The sequence below is a fragment of the Trachurus trachurus genome (genome assembly GCF_905171665.1).
Source record: "Trachurus trachurus genome assembly, chromosome: 1".
Classification (NCBI taxonomy): domain Eukaryota; kingdom Metazoa; phylum Chordata; class Actinopteri; order Carangiformes; family Carangidae; genus Trachurus; species Trachurus trachurus.
Genome location: NC_139891.1, coordinates 24603537 through 24627074, shown reverse-complemented (window position 1 = coordinate 24627074; position 23538 = coordinate 24603537). Strand labels below are relative to the sequence as shown.

General features: G+C 43.2%; 1 protein-coding gene across 5 annotated transcripts in view; it reads left to right on the top strand.

Annotated features, from left to right (window-relative positions):
- Window positions 1-15091, top strand: part of fbxw7 (F-box and WD repeat domain containing 7) — a 123810-nt gene extending 108719 nt beyond the window's left edge. For all 5 annotated transcript variants that reach the window (XM_083982868.1, XM_083982869.1, XM_083982870.1 and 2 more), the window contains 5 exons: window positions 250-363; window positions 6977-7158; window positions 8699-8924; window positions 9611-9821; window positions 12731-15091. In XM_083982868.1, the coding sequence (XP_083838994.1) occupies window positions 250-363; window positions 6977-7158; window positions 8699-8924; window positions 9611-9821; window positions 12731-12999 (1002 nt within the window). In that variant the 3' untranslated portion in view covers window positions 13000-15091. The remainder of the gene's footprint in view (window positions 1-249; window positions 364-6976; window positions 7159-8698; window positions 8925-9610; window positions 9822-12730) is intronic.
- The last annotated feature ends 8447 nt before the right edge of the window (window positions 15092-23538 follow it).

Below are 23538 nucleotides of genomic sequence, written 5' to 3'. Positions count from 1 at the left end.
CTATGACCCAGTATAAAACCAGCAGAGACTCCAGACGGACACACACGCACACACACACTGCGTACAACTCAGCAGCACTTTATGACATTTCCCTCCCATGGCCTCTTGACTTTGATGTACAAAGCACCAGAGACGTGTCATCATCGGTTCTTTGCCATATGCCTTGTCATCCCACACACCACCCGTCCTCTCCGTCCCTTTCTCACCGCGCCTCTATTCCCCCCCCCATCTATGCTGTCTGTCTCAAAGGTGCTGAAAGGTCACGATGACCATGTGATCACCTGCCTCCAGTTCTGTGGCAACCGCATCGTCAGCGGCTCTGACGACAACACGCTGAAAGTCTGGTCAGCCATCACAGGAAAGGTAAGAGTAAACAAGATCTCCTCAAGTGTTTAACCTCCTGCCATGTTTTTATGTGACACACGGACATTACTGTGTGATGAGTGTCTCCACCTTGAACCGCTGTGAACCAACGACAGGCTCAGGTCGAGGTGGCCAGGGCTTCGTATGTCACAAACCTCAGGAACCAATCCTGGCAACTTGTGAAGGCGGAGGGGGCGGGGCTAAAAAAATAACCTTGAAACCTTCTGAGTAGTGGTGTGCATCCTCACTGGCCTCATGATTCAATTCAATTACGATTCCATAGTCTACGATTTGGTTCGATTCAATTATACAATGCATCACATCCTCAATTTTTTAAACATAAATAGTCAGATAAATATGATAACATTTTATTTACATAAAATAAAATAGAAAATATCATTTAAATGCATTTCCACAATACAGCCACTTCCTTGGACTCTGAACACACAAAGAAAAAGAAAAGGCCTAGCCTAATTAAAGGTGCACTTGTTAATTTCTCAAAAACAAAACGTAAATCTTGGCATTGTGCTTTCAAATAAAATAAATCACTGACTCTGTATGTGAACAACATCATCAAACTTGAATGGAATATTTGAATTTAAAAATCAATTATGTGACATAATTGCATCGATTCACAATCATCCCATTAAGAATCTCGATGCATCTTCAAAACGATTATTTTCGGCGGCCCAGGCGGTAGCATTAGCACTGTGTCAGCTACTGCCAGTTACAAGCTAACAACCAACATAAACAAATCAAAGACACTAACAGCGCCTATTCTATGATTTGTCTGCTAGTCTCTGATTTTAATTTCCTCAGACTGAGTGGTAAACCATGTTTTATAAAACATAAACCATAGCCGAATGTTAGAGGAACTTCAGCTGCTTTTATGTTTCCTGTGTTATTGCTTTTGTTTTAATGGCTTCCTTCCTCTCTGTGTCGGACGTTAATGGACTGTACAGTAGGCGCACGTTCATGTGAAATACTTTTCCATGAATTTTTCTGACTTATTGATCCAAAAGTGAAGGATTATTGCTCGCCTTATCATCACACAGAGCCTGTTTGACGTTCAGCTATACATAAAACATAAACAGCTGTCTATCCACTTGCCTAACTGTGTGCATCTGTGCAGCCTTCACTTTCCTGATAGTTAGTGATATTTGCTCTGCCACGTAAAAAACAACAACCCAAAACTCCTGGCAGGACTCCCATCGAACTGTCCATCCTCTCTTCTTACATTTAGCCATTTTGCAGAGTTGTTACACAGCACATGTCCGCGAGGAGTGTTAGTATTCATAGCTGAAGCTGGTGCAGCCACACAGGGCTTGTGCTGCAGCTTTACGCTGTGTATTAAACAGAAAGGCAGTTGTTGCACTGTGGTGTTGGTGTTGGGGGGAGGTTCACAAAGTGTTGTAAATCACAACACTTTCATGCCTCTGTGTTGGACTTTTCAAAAGAGCTCTTTAATAAAACACCTTCTGCACACTGTTACTGCATATTTCTCATTCCCACCCAGTTTCTTTCACCTTTACTCAAATAAATGAGATAAGGGTGGGTTGTTAACTTGCTTGGAAAGGGGAAAAAAAAAAAAAAAAGCCCTTAGAGACATTGATATTCTGCATGATCTCGCTGCAGCAGGTTTCGCTTTCTCTTGGACACAATAGACCCAAGAGCCTGCTTTTCATTTTTGCAAAGACTCGGTCTAACAGATAGTAAAGTTGGCGTGCGGCCCACCGGTGATTACACGCAGATCAGTCACAGCATTTGCTGATCTGAACAGATTTCACCAAGGTCACCTGATAGGCATGGGGCACAACTTGGCTCTCCTTCACCCAAAGGCTTGTATCTGGACGACAAGTTGTTAAGTTACAGCTGCAGTGGCTCCACACCGGTGGCGGCGAATCGTCTGCGATGAATCACATCACCAGCAGCCGCCGCCTAATCACGCATTCAGACCGACGTCACAGACTCGCTGCGCATCGTGTCGGATGGTTCCTAGTACAATGCAAAGCCGGCTCAGGATTGTTTGTTTACATTAGTCATGAGAAGAGATGAGCCTAAATCTGTCTGTGTTTGGGTGCTGCTCCCAGAACCCCCCCACCCCCACCCCCTTCTGCGGATTTCATCTCTTTGCTTATTTAGCTCTCAGCACCAGAGAGAGACAGAGTCCTTCGCTGGAGAGCAATGGCCAATTAAGTCCAGTCGACCATTTCGGGTGAAGTGGCTGTCGATGCCAGTAAAACTGTAAAGTAAAAATACAATGGGATTTCCAGCACCTGCATTTGTTTTTCCTCCACGCCGTCAGCATCCTTTACTGTCGTTGCCAGCTTATTTGAGGACTTGATTGCTACGTTTTCCTCGCCGTCGCTCTGTCCCCAAGAGACGCAGGTCTGTCTGCATCTGAAGACTTTACGCAGTTTGTGATGAAGGGATGAATGCTGCTTGTAGCTGCCAGTCCACACTCCTGTTCTCCTTCATATCTCCTTTTCCTTCATATAGCAAATGGCCGTTGTGTTAAAGGTGTTTTGTCCGACCTTGGTTTGCCTTTTACCTCTAATGTAAATCCTCTAACCTCTAGAAAATCTCATGTGAGTCTTTCGCAGCTCAGCCGCTAACACCACAACTTTGGTTTTACTCAGAGCTGGATCAGTAAGTGGTAGAAACACGGTGATCAACAGAGATGAGGGACACTTATTTCAGCCTGTAAGACGTTCTCCTTTCAGAGTCGGATGCCATTAGACTGAAGAGGTGGTTTTCTTTCCTCCGTTCAGTCACCAGTGTTTGATTTTTGGGGTTGCTTTTCATTCATCAGACAAAAAGCATCAGTAATGGGTTTGGTGGACGATTATAGATTACAGGGGTAAATTGCCTCATGCTCTCAGAGATCAGCGGCTACCTCTGTGCTTCTCTTCAGAGGAGAGAGAGATTTAAAATGCAGCTCTGGCAGCTTTCACTGTAGGTAGAGGATTTAAATTGAAAGGATGGAAAAAGAAATTGGTCACACGGTAGACAAATTTTGCCAGAGGTAGAGCGGTGTTAACACTTCTTCTCAGATAACTTGTGCTCCTTTTCCTCTGAAACTTTGTGTACAATTTGGAACGATCAAACAGATTTTCCCCCATGAACCCGACACACTGTCGGGTGAGTGAAGTGATATTACATCACGGCGCAGCGTCAAAATGTCCTCATGCTGTTTTCCCCACTCACGGTCTCTCTTCACGTCGAGCATCAGATACGATACTGACAAGATCATAACAGATGTTCCCATCAATAGTTTAATAAATCTGTCCAATATCCTTTTTCTCCCTCCAAGATTTGTTTGTGAATCCAGTTTGTTTCAGACTCGCAGGACGTTGTTTTTAGCGCAGAATGCAGATCATATCAACAGGCCGATCTGCATAGACACGGTTTGCATTTTTAAAACGTTCAACAAATATTCATCAGATGCCCTTCAACAAACACTAAGACAGATACTTGCTAATGTTTCATCTCAGCAGCCAGTTTTTGTCTCTGTCCTTTATTTATCTTGTTATGTAAACACAGAGTGAATTGAACTCTTGCTGTGAGGCAATCAGGGAATTATTATAGGAGATGAGATTATATGTAAATGCTTCTACACCTCTGAGACAAGCGGGCCGTTGCTTAGTGATCAGGTAAGACCATGTGGATTTGATTATGGTGAAAATGTTGCGATGGATTAAACAAACTCTTGAGTTTGAAATTCAAGTAGCAGAGGAGCCTCTGTTGAAGCTGAATCTGCAGTTTGTTGGATTGTTTTTATTTTATTTTTATTTAAGCTTGTTTTCCTGTTGAAGTAGCCTGTGCTGAGACAACGTTCAAAGGCTTTATCTTTAGCGAATGGACCCTTTTGTCTCCGCGTCGTCCTTCAGCCTTAGTCAGAGATGTCAATCTTCCGCCCAGGAACACAAACAGCGACACACATCTCATTGCTTCAAAGGTGGCTGTGGTGGTGCTTAACAGATCAGCGCGTGTCCTTGGTGGTGCCTGTCAGCGGCAGCCTCAGCTGTCAGGCTGATCTAAGATGGCAGACCTGTGCACCGCTGTCATATCCGGGGCGAGGTGTCCTCTACCAGATGCTCCGGCTGCTCGGACGCCCGCTTTACCTTCACCTCTTTTTAAGTTAACAGAGATTAGGATTTGCTTTTGGAGCTGTGAACCCAATGGGAAAAGTGTTAAGATGATTAGACATGAGATGATTACCACTTAAATTATTGAATTAAAGTCGCGAAGGAGGTCTAATAATACTAATGTAGTAATGCACAAGAGGGGGCTGTCGAATAAAGTGTAGCTCAGTGTTTGTAATGACTAAATGACTAAAACAGTCCCTCAGTATCCATGTCTTCAAATCAGGAACGGAAAGACAAAAAATATATATATATATATATATATATACACAAAGTAACGGAAAAGGGCAAACGTGTTGTCATCCTCGCAGAGCTCTTTGTACACCGTTAGACTTCACCAGTTTCATGTCTGTCCCCTTGTTCCACCAGCGTTTCTTTGTTAGACGAGATGAGAGCAGGGTTGTGTTTTTACAGTCACGGGGAGAAAAGGCATGTCAAGTTAACACACTTTGATATCGGGTGTCGTGGCGGCTCAGTTGACCAAAGAAAATAATGAACGAGGCAGCAGCAAAGATTTTTTTTCCTTTTTGCCAGGACCAGTTTTAGTCAATGTGAGGACAGTGCGGACTCGTTGTGTTTCATTGTACAGAAAGCAAAACAGGAAAGCAGGAAATTATCATTACTTTTAATTTATTTATAAGTTACTTTAATTATTAGTATATTGAATATGTAGAAACTATTGGAGACATTTTGCTGAGACTACTTTCCCTGACCTTCTGTCTCTCCTCTGGGAAAAGGCCTCTTATTGTAAATTCTACTATAGCCTCAGAAATCCTTTAATCATGTGATTGAGTCTATAATAACAACGGCTTGGCCTAGGATGGTTCGTTTTAACCTTTGTAGAGCGATAACTCGATGCACCTTTTAGTCTCCTTGACTCCTACTTTTTGATATTTCCTGCTCAGGTCGTGTCAGATGGATTCATCAATACAAAGGGAAAACTGCAGTATTAAGAGTATTTAATGGGTCATGGTCATGGCTGCTACACTGGATATCCACCCACCACTGATTTTCTTTTTATTTATTATTATTTATTTAAATGGAGAGGAAAATATAATTCAAGTGTAAGTCATTGTATGAAAACCCTCATGTTCAAAAAAGGTCCTTCACAGGTTCATTAAAAGAATGCTAATCTTCTTTCTCTCTCCGGGACGAGCTTATTTTATGTTTGTTTCACAGACAGATAAAGACGCCTAAGCCCTTCATTTCAGATACTCTCTCTTCCCACGCAGTGTTTGAGTAGGCTCTAATCGCACACTGTGATTCTTGTTCTTGGAACCTCAATCACTGGCTTCGATTCACGAGAAAAATCTTGCATCATTAACTGTGCGATTACAATAAACTGCCGGGCTGTAGTTTAATTTCTACACAGCAGCAGCAGCACAGATTCTTCACACGTGGATTATAGTTCTGAATCATATATATACCATGTTTTAAAAATGTGCAGTAAGGTGTAATTCAGTCAGATGTTTCTCCAGCTGTGGTATAAAGTCATTTCTCTGTTGTAACAAACCGATCAGGCGGGGGGCCACGGTGATAAACACGAGTCTCCAGTGGTGTAGGGGGGTTGATTGTAAGGTCATGCCACAGCGACCCACAGTTAATGAAGTGATTGTCCTTAACACAGGACAGAGCAGGCAGAGACAGGCAGAGACAGGCTGCAGCAGCAACAGCAGCAGCAGCGTCGTCATCCTCCTCTTTCACTCGCTGCAAATAAAACCTCTCGCCCTGAAACCGCCGTTCAACTGCTCAGCGGCTTATCAGCTGCAGTCAGGAGGTCACATGTTGTACACTTCAAGAGACACGCTCCGCTCTGAACCCGCCACATAACTGCAGTGCGCCGCTCACCAAGCGACCACCTCCACAGTTTTGCTCTTCTACTCTCCCCAAAGAATTTTAATTTAATGCATTTAGCGTAATTAAATCGGGACGGTGGGGGACAAATGAGACAAACCGTGGAGGACGCAAATTCAATTGATCAGAAAGATTTCCATAACTGCTGTAATCAATAGTTAATCTACCATCCCTAATGGGAATGAATGGGCGCATTTTTATTTTATTTCATTGAGGACAGTTGTCAACCTATTCTGCAAAGAGAATAAATCGTCGGCTTTTGCAGCTGATAAGTAAAAGCAATTATAAAAGCCAGCAGAGAGCTCAGACAGAGATTTTGTCCCAGTACGGCAGCAGCAGGTAGAAATGACGGCGCTCTTCCCTCCCATAAAAGGTCACACAAATTTCATTTTACTTGTCTTTTTTCCCTGAAGGCGAACTGAGGTCATACAGGAGGGGATGGGGGGGGGTAAAGGAATCCCAAATGCCATTTTACGAAACTAATTTATAATATGTTTGAATGAAATCACCCTGAAAGTCTTTGAAACTCACTTTTTCTAACATCAAAAAACCGACAATTGTGAAGTGAAGAATTTTACTGACAAAGATTCTTCTTCTTCTTCTGTGTGTTTCAGTGTCTCCGGACGTTGGTGGGCCACACAGGGGGCGTGTGGTCATCCCAGATGCGAGACAACATAATTATCAGCGGCTCCACTGATCGCACACTCAAGGTCTGGAACGCAGAGACAGGAGAATGTATCCACACCCTCTATGGGCATACCTCAACAGTGCGCTGCATGCACCTACATGAGAAAAGGTATGGAGCAATCTCACTCACCATCAGTTTAAGTATCGGTGCATAAAAGTTTAAGATGAGGCCACACTACTTCTCATGTGATCAAATCTAATCAATAACAGTAGAGCTGCAACAATCCGGCTGAAATAAGGAAAACAATCAGTTCTTGGAGAGAAGAACTGATCAGTAATAAAAAAAAGTATTCTTTGGCACTAGCTCAAACCCAGGTGTTGATAAATGAATCAAATTGACGTGCATGTTAGACGGTGTCTGGAAATGCTGCCTTCAGGGTCAGGTATTTCCACACCACATCCCAAACATGTCTCATTAGGAACGTACTCCTGTTAGAGAGTTGATTTTTATCTTTCATGTCTGTTGTTACATCTGATTATCGTTCAGATCAGTGATGTGTGTTGTTATGAGGCTGGGTCGCTCTCATTAAAAAAAGAAAGAAAAAAAAATTTATCCCAAGAGACTCCTGATTAAGATCAATTAAAACTCACTTATTCACACTTTATCCCATTTCCTTACAAAAACCTCAGTGTTATAGCAACATTATTCTGCCTCAACTCTCATCAATAAAGTGGAATAAACTGTCAAGTCCAAAAATGTCTCTCATGTTCCCAAAGTCAACACCAGGCAAAAAAAAAGAGCAGTAAAGGAGGAAAGTATCTATATGACAGTGAATATGTGGTTTCATAGTGATTAAATAGACCCTGCGAGGCGTCTTAAGTGAACCGCTGCTCACTTATTTACTAAATATTATACTCCAGAGACTCAAAGTGCTCTTTTTGCCTCAGGGCCCACCAAGGTTTTTGTGTAGCATTTGATTGCTCACCCACTGGAAACACTGTGAGCTGCAGGCAGCCAAGTGAATAACATGTTGGTGATTTTCATCTTTGTAGCACCGTGAGGCATTTTATAAATAAAGAGTATGTGCTGTGTGTACAGTATCTACAGCATGGTCCTATCCAAATAGCCTGCAAAGAGAAATATTGATAATGTGCAGGGATTTTTGGTCTGGTGAAAATCAGTTGACACTTTTTATGTGTTTTCCATCAATTTCTGTTTGCAGTATTGACTGTAAATAAGATCCTGTGTAGAAACTGTACTCACTGTAATCTCCAAAACGAAAACCTTTTCTCCCTAAACGCCGTTTCAGTTTCAATAACCCATAAGTCATCCGGGCGACGACGCTGCCGAAGGGCGGCTGTTTGAGTGAAAGAGGTGTTTTTTGTACGTTCAAGCATGAACATGAACGTGACGGTGTGTGTTACTCGTCAGATGAACAAAAGAAAACGGTCATACCTGTCTCATTAGTCTGTCACTGCAGCTGCCGCAGCATGAACCAAGAGTTATGAGGAGAGTTTAATCATAAAGAAAGCATAATTTAGGGGGAAGTTTTTCTCTAGGGAAAATCCAACTCAACACACACAATCCTCTGGAGATTTCACTCTTGTAAAGTGTTTGTTTTTCACACCCACTGATACATTCAAGCTCAACTTGCCTCACTGCTTCTGCTGCAAGTCTCTGACTCTGTGTCCTTCGCTTTCCATCTCAGGGTGGTCAGTGGTTCCCGTGACGCCACGCTGCGCGTCTGGGACATCGAGACAGGTCAGTGTTTACACGTCCTCATGGGCCACGTGGCGGCGGTGCGCTGCGTCCAGTACGATGGCCGACGGGTCGTCAGCGGTGCCTACGACTTCATGGTTAAAGTGTGGGACCCCGAGACGGAGACCTGCCTCCACACGCTGCAGGGCCACACCAACAGAGTGTACTCCTTACAGGTGAGCGGCCGCAGGGAGCAGAAAGACAGAGGCAGACTGAGCATGCACGGTTACATTTAAGGCCAGACTTGTTCATTCATTTTAATTTAGTAGTTTAGTCGTATGTTTCCAGTCTCCTGTGTTTCAAATCAGATGTTTAATATATCCGGTTGCACATCAAAACTTACTCATAAACTGAAATATTAAATGTTTGCTACTTGTTTGCATTGATTTCACATTTTTAATTATCATTTTATCCGTATTTATGTACATTTATATACCTTGTCTATGTGTCCCCTCCACGTGTGTGTGTGCGTTAGTGGTTGTTTGTGTGAAAAAATGAATTCCTGTGTGTCCTCTAAGATGTCCTCTCACCCACTCTGTGATGACAGTGCACTTTAGCTGGTGCCCTCGGAGCGGAGGCTGTTTACTGCACAGACAGATTGGTTTTTGCACCACGCAGCGTCATTAAGCTTTTAAAGTGTTGGTGCTCTACATTTGAACGTGGGAACAAAAGGCAAAGCTTTCACGGATCAATAAAATTCATTAATTTAAATTAGTTTAATCTTAAGGTTTGTTAATAGAGCCAGACTTTGCTGCGTAGGCGTCTGCGCCATCAGCTTGTAAGTTCAGGTGACATCTGCGCTCAGCGTGAACCGACAACTTTATTTTCAGCCTGAATCTAAATGTGTCCTCTCCGTCTCCAGTTTGACGGGATCCACGTGGTGAGCGGCTCATTGGACACGTCAATAAGGGTCTGGGACGTGGAGACGGGCAACTGCATCCACACGCTAACGGGCCATCAGTCCCTCACCAGCGGCATGGAGCTCAAAGACAACATCTTGGTCTCAGGCAACGCAGACTCCACGGTCAAGATCTGGGACATCAAGACGGGCCAGTGCCTGCAAACACTGCAAGGTGAGTCCGCCGTCCCAGCAGGCTGCTGTTCCAGCTGTGAGTGTAGCGTAGTGGAGCAGTCACACCAAGTAAAAACAGGAGCCACCACAATAATGTAACACATCTCCAGAGCAGGTGAAAGCCATTCTTTATTTGTGTAGAAGTCAGAGGGAGAGGACTAATGTTAGAGGAGCTGGAAGAAATTCTTCTCTATTTAATATTTTCTTGCCTTTATTTTCTTTATTTATGATAAAACTGAATTATAAATATATGAATAAATAGCTGTAAACAAGAGTAGAAAATGGCAGCAGCTTTGAACGCTAACAAAAAAGCACCTACAAGTTTGGACTTGAAACTGATGGTTTAGGTAAAACTGAGGCTCCACACAAACATGTTTTCATTTTAAAGTGGTGAATTCAAACTAAAAAGACAAAATCAGATGCGTTTTATAACAAAAACGTAACAGTGTGGACGTAGGTCAGACATACACTAAGGGATCTGTGTGTGTTGTGGGTCTGCTGGTCCCGATTAGTCTAATTTTCTTTGTGTCTGTTTGAATGGCTCCAACTCCATTAGCAGCACTGGTGCCTCACAGGAAGTTGGAAATCCTTTACTTGAATAGTGGTGGCAACCAGAGATGCCCTGCCCCTAAATGCCCTCATTAACACAAACTACAACCCTGCGTGCTGGTCCTTCCAACACCAACACACACACACACACGCTAAACAAAGGGATTCCCCCAGTAGGAGACTGAAGAGAGGCAGGGATGAAACCAGGGGGGAGGGTGTGTGTGTGTGTGTGTGTGTGTGTGTGTGTGTGTGCGTGCCTTGTGAAGAGGGGTGACTTCAGTGAGAGGATGAGGGCAGGGCAACTTTGTGGGTCACATAATTAGGTCAGTAGACAATTTCTGCTATTCATTTGTGTGTTTTGATAAGACAATAGGCCAATAACAAGGCCCTCACTGTCAGCTGAAGAGAGCAAAGGTAGTGATGGAGCGGGCTGCTTTGTTGTGGTAATGGGAAGAGAGAGAAGGGGAGGAGGGGGGGGCAGGGATGTGGGGGGTTGGTGCAGAGGAGGATTGTATACTCGGGTAAATAACGCAGCCTTTGAACTAACTGGAGAACCGAATAGGGAAAAGATGTGAGAGCTCGTCGACTGCGAGATCTCGGACAGATTTTCCCCCTTTGAAAGTGGATCGTTCAAAGCGTAAAGAAATTTATAGCGTCTGAGAAGTCAAATGGCTGCCATGGCAACGTCAGCAAAACAGTTGATTGTGAGCTTGTTTGCTTGTTTGTGTCGCCCCTAATTGATTTAATTAAGATATCATTTTGAGGCGCTCGGGGGGAAATCTCAAGTCACTGGCTGCACACGTGCAGTCGCAAATAAAAGTGGCGTCGATGAAAGAAGCAGCGACAGCCGCCATCTTCACTTCAGCGGTGGCCTCCTGCCAGCTGACGACACACACACACACACACACACACACACACAGCAGACTGAGGTGAAGTCGGAGCAGCGTCTCTCTGCAGCCTGACTTAGAGCAGGAAAGACCTCGCCACACTGTCAGGAGCAGCTTCAGGAATAAGAGATGGGCTCCTCCCTCCTCGCTGACTTCATAAGGTTTTTTGTTTTGAGCTCTTTATACTGTAGCTCGGTTCCTCTGATGCAACTCTTTCATTTCCAATTCACCCTGCGCTCCTCTGCTCGCTGCAGTTATTAGAGATGACAAGAGGGAGCTATAGGAGGAGCTATACTGTAGATGCCCAGGTCAGGGTTTCCCTGCATGAAAGAGTTTTTCTTTGTCTTTTTCGAAAGTCCTAAGCCTCTCGTCTTGTGATGTGCTTCCTCAGAAGACGGCAGCAGAACCAACAGACAGACTCATTACACTCAGCGTGCGCTCTTTTCTTCAAATTAGAGAAGGTGATCTGAGCCTCGGCTATAAAAACCACTGAGGAAAAACCCAACAGGAGCTGAAAGTCTCCCCCTTGTGCTTTTCCTGTTTGCATTTCCATCACAGTCAAAGAACCATGAAGAGCAGATAACAGGACGCAGACACACAACTGTCAACACAGTGGTGTTGTCCTTTGTCGTCTTCTGAGGCATGACAATGATTGGATTTGCAGAGGCAGAAACTCGTATTGAAAACATCAATTCCTTAGGTGTGTTGGTGCCAGAGAGGATGGAGATGGTGCTGTACTACTTTTATTTCCCTCAGAGCGATAAAATAAAACATCCAAAGTTCACATAATCCTGTTGAAATGTATATAGTCTGAAGCGCTTGAAGATTCGATCATCATTAAAAACTATAAATCACAAAGTGAGTCAATAAAAACGAATAAAAAGGTCAGACTAAAGGTGTATTGATGGATTTCCAAATATCAACCAAGCACAAGAAACAAGCAAAGAAAAAAATTCCACCTTAAAGACGAATTATGCAGGATTTGGCTACATTTCTACCTTAATTACATAGCTTTGGAGTAATTATGATGTTTAATAAATGACATGTAACTTGTTACGAGGGAGCATGGCGGCTCTCTGCCTTCCATAGCGTCTCTTGGCTGAAAAACAACTTTACAAGATCAGAGCCACCGCCCCGGTGTCCGAGCTCTCGTCTCTGCGGCACCGCGCCCCGTAACCCGTAATCTCTTATTTATGACGCATTAAACTACACAAATATACACGTCGTAACATGGTATATGATATATAACATTATCTACTGCTCTATTGATTGATTTCTTGCCACTTTCAATGTAAACAAATGCACATGGCTAGGGGTAGGGTTAGCAACACAGTGTAAAAGCGACCAGACTTGCATAGTTCCCCTCTAAAAGTGTCCAGTAGCTGCTGGTAGCCTCTGATCCGTCGTTACATAACTGGAAACAGTTTGTCCTCTTGTGTCGTCTCACACTTCTTCACCTCTCTGTCGTTTCCAGGTCCACACAAGCACCAGAGCGCCGTCACGTGTCTTCAGTTCAACAAGAACTTTGTCATCACCAGCTCGGACGATGGCACGGTCAAACTGTGGGACCTGAAGACGGGCGAGTTCATCCGCAACCTGGTGACTCTGGAGAGCGGCGGCAGCGGCGGCGTCGTGTGGCGCATCCGGGCCTCCAACACCAAGCTGGTGTGCGCGGTGGGCAGCCGCAACGGCACAGAGGAGACCAAGCTGCTGGTGCTGGACTTTGACGTGGACATGAAGTGAGGAGGGGACGTGGTGGGGAAGCATGAAGAGAGCGCACCGCGGAGAGGAGAGGAGAGGAAGGGATGGAGAGAGGATTGTGGGGGGAGGGAGGAGGAAGAGGAGGAGGAGGCACCTGGAGACCGAAGGGCCACCACCGCCGCCGCCACCGCGAACTCTTCACCCCAAACTCGTGAAAACCTGCAACCACCACCACCACCACCAGTGGGCTGTCCTGTCCTCTACAATTATCTCCCCCGTCCCCCTTTTTTGGGTAAATGTTACTGACAAAGCCACAGACCCTCACATGTGTTTAGCCCCTGCTTTTGACCCCCCACCACCACCGCCGACACCACCAGTTGGAGGTGGAGCCGGAGGGGATCGGGCTGGAAATGGGGCCGGGGGCCACGACCGGTCTGTCCCTTGATTAGCTGGGAGAAAGAAGAGAAGGAGAAGAAAAAGAAGAAGAAGAAAGGAGCGACTTGACGGCTGAACTCTCCTGAAGCGACTCCCCCACCCTTTTCGGTTCGGGGGGGGTCGACTTCGCACAGAGACTTGGTTTCGCTTCAAGCCTGACAGATTTTGAGATGTACAGAGATATATTATTTTTTAATGCCCAACCACCGCCCACCCCCCTACCCCACGCCCCACCCACCCTCATCATCAGTACGCGCCCTCAAACACACAAACACACACTCAAAACCGGAAAAGTGGAAAACAATGACTGTAGGAAATTAAAAAAAAATGTTTAAAAAAGTTTTAAAAAAGATGGAGGAAGGAGGGAGATGATGTTAAAGGTGAATTTCCACACAGTTCCAGGTGAAAAGCTGCTTGACGTAGAGGAATCGGAGGGTTCGGCCTGTAACCAGGCTCGTTTCTTGTCACTCCATTTCCGTTTCTTGTTCTCCACTCGGTTTCTGTAGTTTGATTTCTTTACAATATCGCACACAAACACAACTGTGAATTTCAGAACCTTTTTGGTTTATCATATGAAAGGGGTTTCTCTATTGATGTTGTTGTTTTTTTTCCCTCTTTCCTTGCCGTTGCTAACAGCAACAAATCCCAGTATTAGAAACCTGCCCGGTTTAGGTTTGCTGTCATTATGTCACAAGTTTTTCTTTTCTTTTTTTTTTTCTTGGTCTTTCTGTTTGAGTTGTTTGTTCTTCCTTTCTGTTTTCTACATACCTGGGTTTGGAGGCTCCGTCTCCACATGAACATCAATGCTGTCCAGAATTTTTCAGTCGAGCTGGGGTGGTTTCCTCAAAGCCGGTGCTGTGACGAGAAGTAAAGGTTCTCTGCTCAAAAGCGCTGTGGATTAACGCCCCTGAACCCCCCAACCCCTTCCCCTCTACTGTTTTCCCCCAGTGGCCAAACTGTATTTATGCTGCTAGATGAATGGAAAAAAGAGAGATGGAACTTTTACTTGCTGTGACGTTTTAGTCCCAGGCGAAATTCCAAATTGAACTCTATATGTTTGGACTTTGACAAAAGATGACAACAAAAAAAAAACGATAACATCCAACATTTTTGTTTTTGTTTTGTTTTTGTTTTTGCCACTGAAACTTGAGCCAAACGTGCCTCTACGAGGCTGAGAGGAGGGAGCGCGTCCGACAGACACTGACGGAATCGCTTGCAGAGAGAGGAAAACAAGCGGATGTACACTGTTGGCGTGCGTGTGTGTGCGTGCATGAGTGCGTGTGTTATAAGCGTGTTAATGGGCAACTTGTAAAACACATTCCTTGGGACAAAGCTCTTTCAGCCTGTTCTTTGGGGAAATGTACAAATGCTGTGTGGACTGGCAAAGGAAAAAAAAAAAAAAACTAGCAGATGTATCAACTTTAACACGTGAATGAGAGAAACTGTCCGTATCCATGTGTGATTGTTGTTCCATTCAAAGATGTCTGAAACAAACAAGAGGAGACCATCACAAGCATCAAGTGACGGGTCGAGCTGCCAGGAGTCTTAGTGTTACACGTGTTGCAGTGGAAAAATCACCGCAGCCGCAGCCTCGTGGATCGTCAGTGGGAAACATTAAAACACAAAAAGGCAACAAACGTGAACTGAAACATTGTAGCCAAAACGAAAATCGTCTCAATCTCCAAGAGTCACAACTCAAGCTGAACTGTGAAAGTGGTATAACACTGTATATTAAAAAAGAAAAAAGAAAACAATCTTGCTCTATCTCCTCTCGTTGTTTTCTCCCTCTGTTTTAATTTATGATCTGGTTTGAGAAATCAGATTTGTTGCAGGTGTTTTATTTTTTCAGTTCATGTAAACTGCCTGGCAAAAAAGAAAACAGACAGAAAAAACCTTAAAGGGATTGTGTATTTGTTTGATTCACTTAGAATTTTATTTTCTTATAACTTAAGTGCAATAAAATGTGGGTTTTTCTTTTTTCATTTCAAGCATATCAGTTGTCTGTTTTTGTTACCTGTGTGAAGGCATCTTATATGTTCAATAAAGCAAATTATTTGGTTAATTACATCCACGAGGGAATACTTCAACATTTATCGCAGTGCAGGTTTTTACGAGGCCAAATCTGTCACAGCCGTTAACTTCAGATGAGACTGTTTCCTTCAGGGGATCCAGTTTAAGGAGCAATTCTTCTCTTCTATCAAAATACTTCATGTTCTACTTCCTGTTTGTTTAGCAGGCCATGAGTGACTACAAGCATAAAGCTGGAGATTTTGATCAGACTACCCTTTATTAAGGATTTAAGATTGGTTTATCACTAGTTTACTAATAAGATTTTTCACACTACATAATTAACAAGCGGTTAAAACACATTACATAAAAGCAGTCACATGAAAAACTTCCAAAAACATCAAACAATTTTAAAGGTAATGCCTGAACAAACAATCAATAAGCCATTTATGAATCATTTTGAGTTTAGTGTCATTGTACAGTGGTGTCTTGCAGCGGTAAGTCTGGGGAATAAGAAGTTACAATGTGGCAGAGGTTGAAAAGTTGACGTAGATGCAACTCAAATGTGATGTATTCAAACTAAGTGAATTCACCATATGACTCGAACGTCGTCTGACGAGACTAAAAATAGCAGCAGAACAGAAAAAGCCTCATTCCCATAAACTCTACATAATGATTTTTTCTGTTCTTAACATTAGACAATACCTCATTATGTCCTCGTCTCCTGCAGCGGTTTACTGGCACACTAATGGACACTAACAGTCGGTAGTAGTTGAAAACATTCATTCATATTTTCTGTTGCAGATTTTCCTTAGTTTCTCTGAAAAGTTGCTCTACATTAGGACGAACCTGTGGGATTTGATTGCCGGCTCCCGCAGGGCATGAAAATCTCTTTAAGAGTCCCAAACATGTTTATTGATTTTCTTTAGGAAAAAAAAAAAGAAGTAATTTCCCAGTTTTCAGCAAACATCAGAACAGAAGTAAATGATGCGTTTGCTGGGGACTGTTTTCTCTCCAGTGAGTATTAATAGCAGCTGCAGTGTGTTATGTGGGATTGACCCAAAATAAATTATAGGGCTCTTTGTTTATTAACAACGGAGCTCGGAGGCACAGAGGAATGTGCACTGTGGCTTCGGCCTCACAAGCGATGCTTGTTAGTAAGAGCTTGTTGTTGTTTTTTCCCAGGAGATTTGTTGATAAGAATGATCAAGACTTATCTGCACTTCTGTCTTTCAGTAGCTCAGTGTTACATGAAGAGGTGGCAGCCTGAAGTCTGTCCTCAGCAGGACGTCCAATCAACTTTAGTACATTAAATTAAATATTAAAAAAAGACCAACATCAGTTTGGAGACGTCACTCTGGGAACTTCAGATGGACATTTTCTGATGATCTCAGTTTATTGACTGAATGATAATTGGATTATGGAAGTAATCCATGTTTAACCATAAGTCAACAAACCAAGATGAAAGCAGGTTTTCTGAACTTTTGCATTTACACAAGTGAAAAAAGAGAAGAAAAAGTGGATCCTGGTGGTGAATGTTTTGACAGACAGGTCCAAATCATCACCACCATCATGTCTGAAGTAGCTGCTTCACAAGCTTGTTTGTTGTTTGAATACACAGAAGGACAATCAAGCTCAGTAGCCTGAAGTAAAAAAAAAAAAAAAAAGTAGTCATATTCAGAATCATATTTATAATCCCAGTGTTTTTCACTGAGACTAATTTTGCTGAAAGAGATTAATCTCCCCTCTAGAAAACGATGACGGGCTATTTTTTCCACTTAGACTTTAATTTAATTCTTGTTTTTCAACCTGTAAAGATAATTTATGCCTAGGCTATTTCAGCCTCACTGGAGCCTAAAAAAAAAAAACACCCAGCAGAGCACGTTTCCTTCCTTCCCTCTGCTCTCAGTTGCTGTATCTAAAGCTGTGTAAAGGGGAGCGACCAGGGGGAACTATTTGAATTTGACCCTCTGTTTTGTTTTGGTCAGTGTCAATTATCTCCAGACGGTTATCTGTCATGAGCCCATGCAGCTCGGTGCAGCAGCAGCAGCAGCAGCAGCAGCAGCAGCAGCAGCAGTAACAGGCTCTGTGCTGCGGATTCCCTCCCGCCTGTTGCCTAGCGATAGCTCGTCTCTGGCCCCGGCCTCCGAGCTCAGTGTGCAGCTCACAGAATAAATGGCATTGTGAAGGAAGCGGGCGAGGGCTGTACATCCTCACATGAATGGACGCGTGGGGGAGTTTCCACTTTGGTTGGCAAGGTTTGCTCTGTCCGCCTGTTTGTTCCCAGGCTCCACTCATGTGTTGTGTAAGCAGCAGCTCTGCTCCACTGACTGGTCATGGAGGATAGTAATCCACTTTTTTTTTGGGTAGCAGCAACAGAGTATAGGCTGCCTACTTCTTTATAAAGTGTTTCTTGGCCATAGAAATAAAATATTATGACAAATCTATGAAACACAGTTCATCAGCTTTGTTAATCGATGAATCATTTTCTGCGACAGTGCTACAGTTTGGCTCTGTGAGGGGAAAAAAAGAAAAGCTTTTGTCAGTGTGACTCTCTGTCCACCACTTTGGTCCAGACTCAAAACCTCTTGGATGTTTTTTTTTGCTGTGAGATGAAAACACAGCTGTGCACCAGAGCAGCCTCACAAAGCTGCTAGAAAGGCTGTAGATTAGTTTTTGTTCTCCGGTTTCAGCTGCTCCCATGTGAGATCGTGCTACTTTTGTCTGTTTTTATGGCTCCGAGCTGGCGACAGGTTGTCCATCCGTCTCCATACGATAGCTCAGGGGTAACTTCTTCAAATTTGGCACAGAGATTAACTTGGACACTAGGATGGATGGACTGATTAGATTTTGGCCGAAAAGTCATTGTGACCTTGCAAAACATGTTTCTGGCCATAACTTCAGAATTTACATGTTAATTAACTGCAGCTGGAGCAGCTGGCAGAGGTGTAGGACCACAAGCCAGCACTTAGAGAAGCCTATATTATAAAAAGTGTACAGTAATGTTCTTTAAGGCTTTGAACATTTCTCCTATAAAACAACACATCTCAAGACTATCACCTTTGGCTCTGTGAAAATTTGATGATCAATTTTTTCCCTATTTTTGGACATTTCCTAGAGATTGACAGAGAAAACTGCTCCAGAGATGCTTCACTTACATTGAAGAGCCAGAACTGCACCACAGAGTAGAAAACCCCCATTACAAATAGAAGTTGTACATTTTTAATCACATTTCAAGGAGAAATGTGCCAATTTTTACACATCAGTGTCTGTTTACAGTTCCCGTAGCTGCAGGCAACAACTACCAACCTGAAAAAGAAAAAAAAATAGAAACTTACACTGTACAAGTTTTAATATACAGAGTTTATCCAACCTGTATGTTCTGCTCTTCACCTCTGCCTAAAGCTACATTAGCAGCTACAAGCATGACACAACTAAGTCTTCTTCTACTGAACTCTCATCAGTGGAGTTGCATTCTGGGTAATGAAGGCACCAGGTTCTTTGCTGCATCGATTTTTAACTTATTTTTACTTTGAATTGTGAAGAACAAGTGAAATGCGGCGAGTCCAGTGGATTTCTCTTTTTACTTCAGAGGTTTTACCAACTAAATGTTTCAATCTACTCATTTTGCTGACGCATGGCTGCTCTGCCTGGAAGTTATTAGATTATTACTCATGCGCTGATGCTTCAGTAGTATTTTACTCTTGAGGAAGGTCGTACGTGGAACCAGTTCTACTTTCTTTAAAGTTATTTTTTTAGGCTTTATCATAATGACAGTGTGATACAGGTGGGATGTAGGGGAGAGAGAGAGACAGATGGGCAGTGCTCTTCCGGATATGATCAATTGGATTAATCCCGTCGTAGGCAAGAAAGAAATGTATGTTATTGCTTTACAAGACAAACCCAGTGGAGTTGAATGAACCCTTAGAGAAGTCCAGGGAGTAAATGTCTCTTTAGTGGATCATCATTAAACAACTGAGACATCTCCGACATGATATTAGAACCAACTACAGTAACTACCGATGTTATAAAAGAGAACACAATCCAAAAAGGTTGGGGAGCACTGGTTTATAATCACAACTATACTTTAAAAAATCGGAGTACAAGTTTCAGCCTCTCATTATGTGACATTGCCTGGTGTAGTCGCAGAGAGCTGAGCATATCCCATAATAAGATGTCACACTTTTTCTATTCAGAGGTTATATAGATAACCTTTTTTTTTTTAATGTACAGTCGTAATCTGAAGAGTAACCAGGAACTTAAGCTGCCACATAAATATAGTGGAGTAAAAGGATAATTTGCACTGAAGTGAAGTAGTTGAGATTGAGATTTACTTCCTTACTTTCCACCACTGTGAGAAAATAACATCTGTAACGTGTATTTTTCTCGGTTCATATAGTGTAACAAACAAGATCATCTGGACGAGGAGACACTGATGTATCTCCACAGGCAGCCTTTTAATGAACTTAATTCTGGGAAGTGATGAATCATCTAACTCCTTGAGGTTATTAGCCATTTATCTACCTTACACTTACTGCCCGGACTGTGCCGCACTTCTTCCATCGTGATGAATGAACTTCCCTCTCTCTGCTCTCGCCGCTCAAACGAACCACGTCGTCTGCTGCTGCAGCTCCGACTCATCCAGAGACTGAAAAACAACAACAACAATGCCACAACGGTCATGAGAGATGGAAACCAGTGAAAGGCCGCACTTCGGTCCAGCAGAATTTCGACGGCATTGGGACGAATTAAAGGTTTCTTTTTTTTCTTTTTTTTGGATGTCAAGATAAAAGAGATGGAGGAGGTGGAGGAGGGACTGTAGCTCCAACACCTCATTTCATATCCCTGCTCCATCTCTTTGTTCAGTAATCCTGCCCTGCAGCATCGTGGCTCCTCTGATTGCCAGCAGATTCTCAAAGGGCCGCAGCATTAGCAGTGGTAGCGTTTCACGTCTTCGCTTAATCCTATTTTGGACCTTTGTTGTAGCCCGAGAACTGATAAAGGAGAACTTAATCTCCATAACCTGCTGTCAGTGGATGATGCTGAATGGAGTTACAGTAAAGGAGCTCAACATTGATCGGCGCGCTCACATCGGTTGATCTGAACTGGTTTTGTTTCCTTCAGGCAACTGATGTTGATGTCCGCCATTTGTCTTCTTCGCGCCTCCTCCTCTCTCCGGAGAAGCACATGCATTGAAGGCTGAGAGGTCAGCAGGTTTACTCAACGCCACAGTGGCTCAAAGCGTGGATCTGACACGTCTGACCTTTTTCTCCTTTACAGTCGTCTTGCACCTCCCAAAAAAAAGGAAAAGAAAAGAAAAAAGAAAATCTTCACTTCCCCAACACCGCCATTGAAATGCCAGGTGTGTCACCGGTAAAATTGGCCCATCTGAATGGATTCCTGCGTTTGATCACAGCCCAGCAGCGCACCAAATCACATCTTGTGTTTCATAATGAGATGTGTCAGGGCCATTCTCGAGTACAATAATCCCGTACGAGGGAGCTGGAAGCAGAAATATTCATTCACCTTTTCTCTCTTTTCAAATCAGGCACGGTTAATAACACCCAGGTGAACGCGCGGCAGATCGGATCAGCTGAAGTCCTTTGATTGCCCTGATGGGATTCATGGCTGACTGCTGCTATCAAGGACCTGACAGCAGGAGGTAAAACTGCAGGGGTCATCCATTCATATCGGTGGAAATCCAACACGCCTCCTACTGCAGGACATTTATTTTAAATCACGGTTGAGTTTTCAGTGTCTCAATAAATTACAAATCCTGTCAGGATGAATCATAAAGAACATATCAAATTTTCTGTTTCAACTTTACACATTGCACTTCAGCAAAACTTTGAGAGATTTGTACTTTGATTCACTGTCCACACTTTGTGCAAATCAAAACTTCTGCAATTTAGAACAAAAAAAATCGATTTTTTTTATCTTACTACATGTATTTATACGACTTTCACTGAAATCATACACATAGCGCTGAAACTATGAATAATTTCAGTATGGAACAATTAAATCTGTTTATAAACAGATCGTTTTGTTTATGTAACATTAAAGAAATGAAAAAAAGTAGATCTGAAGCTGAGCTTATTTGGTCTATCGTCTAATTCACCAAATCACAGATAATTTAAACATTTTTATCAGATTAAAGGCTGACAAACCAACACAGGTGTTTTTACTCTCTGTGGCTGAGAAGACCTGCTCACGGAGACTCATGTGTCTATAAATCACTAATAGTATCAATGATTCACTCGATAAACAGGGTCGTAACTTGTCCTGTGACAAAGATAAGGCGGGTGTCAATCAAGCCTGGTCTGCTCCCGGTCCCTCCTGCAACAGGTTTAATCAGACAGACCAACCTGTGAGGGAGGGGGCCGTGGGTGTAGGGGTCATAAAATATAACTGCCTCAATCCAGCACCTGTGGTCGGTTCAGAGAGAGCTGCAGCAACTCGGTACCAAAAACTGTGTTCACATCTCTCTGGTCTCAGCATCTCTACACATGCTGCCTGGTTGTTTTAGGATTCATTTTAAAACTCTTTCTATTTAAAACACATGTGTATGAAGAAGTTTTTTTTAATAATATGTAGATTTTTTGGGGGGGATGTTTTATATCTGACTCATATGAAGCTTTTGTTACTTGAAACGATGTAATTTAAGACATTGTTACAGCCTAAACAGTCCTGTATTGAATTTGCCTGGTGACCGGACTTGCCTCAATGACGTAGTTTCGGGTAAACTCTGGACTATATCCCTTCAGGACCCTTGGATTGCAGCGGACGAGCAGTGTGGAGGAATATTAAATGGCTTTGGTGTAGTTTTATGGACGTTTTTGTGTCGGGCCCTATTACTCTCATATAAAGTTTTCGTTGGACTACGAACCCCCCTCCCGGTTTCTCCAGATGCACTTTGAGGAATAACAAACTACTCCGGAGTATTCATCAGCATGAGGGTAACTTCACTAATGACTGAATTCCATTTTTTGGTGAACTATTCCTTTAAATCAGCTTCAGTCAAGGGGTTGGTCAAGGAGCTGCATTGAAACCCAGCTCAGAGTTTAACACTTTAATAACAGTCATCATGTCTTGTTAGGAGTCTGTGTGATGAGTTTCCACTTTAACTTAAGTAAATGGTTTGAATTTTTCCCCCTCGTCACAGCCTGAGGGTCAGCGCAGTCATATGTGGGTCTACAGGTCACATGACCGTCATATGAGTCGTCACGAGGAGAGAAACTCAGTAGGAAACTGCCTGAAGACGGAGATGCTGGGATGGTGTTACAGTGCAGAGTGTAAGTGACTGAGTAGTGACCTCTCTTGTGACCTGGATGTCTAAAGGCTCCTTTACACTGCACAGTTTTAACATGATCCCCTCGAGGCGTCCTGCTGGTCCCGGCCTTTGTGGCACCAGCCGTGACCCATATTGGTACCAGTTCAAGCCCAGCTGGGGACTTTAGTCACGTGTCATCGCTGCATGTTTGCATGTGTGTGTCTCTCCCTCTCTCCCTCTCCCCTTGTCTCCTGTTATCTCTACTGTTTGACATCTATTATAGACGTTTAAAAAGTGTGAGAATGAGTCCTGCATCACAGTATGACACATCCGATGATGGTGTTGGAGCTGAAGAACCGTCTGCATTTATTCTGACTGTTGGAAATTTAGGGCTAGTTTCCCTCAGTGGGTTTCCTGCTATGACCCACATTTATAAACAGAACACACTGGCCGATATTGGAAGAAGAGAGGACATTCTTCACAACAAAAGCAAAAGCTTCAACTGAGATTTGTGTTTTGTTTCTGTTTTCGAACATGGTGAGGATTCAGACACAATCTGAAACAGCCTGCATTACCTGATTCTATAGTAGGCTGACGTCCTGCTCAGTACCACGTGCAGTGACCCTGCTGCTGTCGTCACAGTGTGAAGGAGACTCCTCACTGACTCACAGCTGAGCCTCCACTATTTACTTTACAGTGGTTTGTAGCCACAATTTAAATTAAATCTAATCTACTTACATGATTAAAAACCACTAAGAGGAGCAGTGAGTGAGAGAGGATCCCAACTCTGTACAGTAAATGAAGACACAGGAGTCCTTTATCTTCATTTATGAAGTTTATGTAATTTATTCTCAGCTGTGACATTTGTC